Source organism: Corvus brachyrhynchos, unplaced genomic scaffold, assembly GCF_000691975.1.
Source record: "Corvus brachyrhynchos isolate BGI_N302 unplaced genomic scaffold, ASM69197v1 scaffold350, whole genome shotgun sequence".
In the NCBI taxonomy this organism is placed as follows: domain Eukaryota; kingdom Metazoa; phylum Chordata; class Aves; order Passeriformes; family Corvidae; genus Corvus; species Corvus brachyrhynchos.
The window spans coordinates 227,955-228,554 of NW_008235638.1; the positions used below are offsets into that span (position 1 = coordinate 227,955).

The 600-nt window shown below is 55.2% G+C and overlaps 1 protein-coding gene across 1 annotated transcript in view; it reads left to right on the forward strand.

Annotated features, from left to right (window-relative positions):
* LOC103624814 (protein S100-A11) overlaps window positions 1–600 on the forward strand; it is a 3,102-nt gene that overhangs the window by 2,351 nt on the left and 151 nt on the right. The window contains 2 exon segments of the mRNA XM_017727217.1: window positions 504–598; window position 600. The exon segment at window position 600 is cut by the window's right edge and continues 151 nt beyond it. Coding sequence (XP_017582706.1) covers window positions 504–598; window position 600 — 96 coding nt within the window.

Consider the following 600-nt stretch of genomic DNA (forward strand, 5'->3'; position numbering starts at 1 on the left):
ATCCATGGGATGGGATGGGATGGGATCCATGGGGTGGGATCGATGGGATGGGATGGGATCAGATGGGATCCATGGGATGGGATCCATGGGATGGGATGGGATGGGATCCATGGGATCAGATGGCATTTATAGGTTTTATGGGATTTATGGGATAGGAGGATCCAGGGGGTCCCAGCCCTGGGGATGTGCCGGGATGGGGTTTGGGGTGGGATGGGATTCTGGGAATGTCACTGGATGTGGATATTTAGGGATTTGCCCAGCCCAAAGCATTCCAGGATTCCCTAGGCTGGTTTATTTGGGATTTGAGGGATGAATCATTCCCTGGCCCAGGTTATCCCGTGGATATCCCTGGATCCACAGCGGGAATATCCCTGCCCATGGATTGGGACATTGCAGCTCCCTCCATCCCAAACCATCCCGGGACTCCCTGAGCTCCTGTTCCCTCCCCGGGCAGGGAATTCCCACTCATTCCAGGCCCCGATTCCCGGGGGTTTTTTTGGCAGAACCAGAAGGATCCGGGCGTGGTGGACAGGATGATGAAAAAGCTGGATCTGAACAGCGACGGGCAGTTGGATTTCCAGGAATTCCTGAACCTCATCG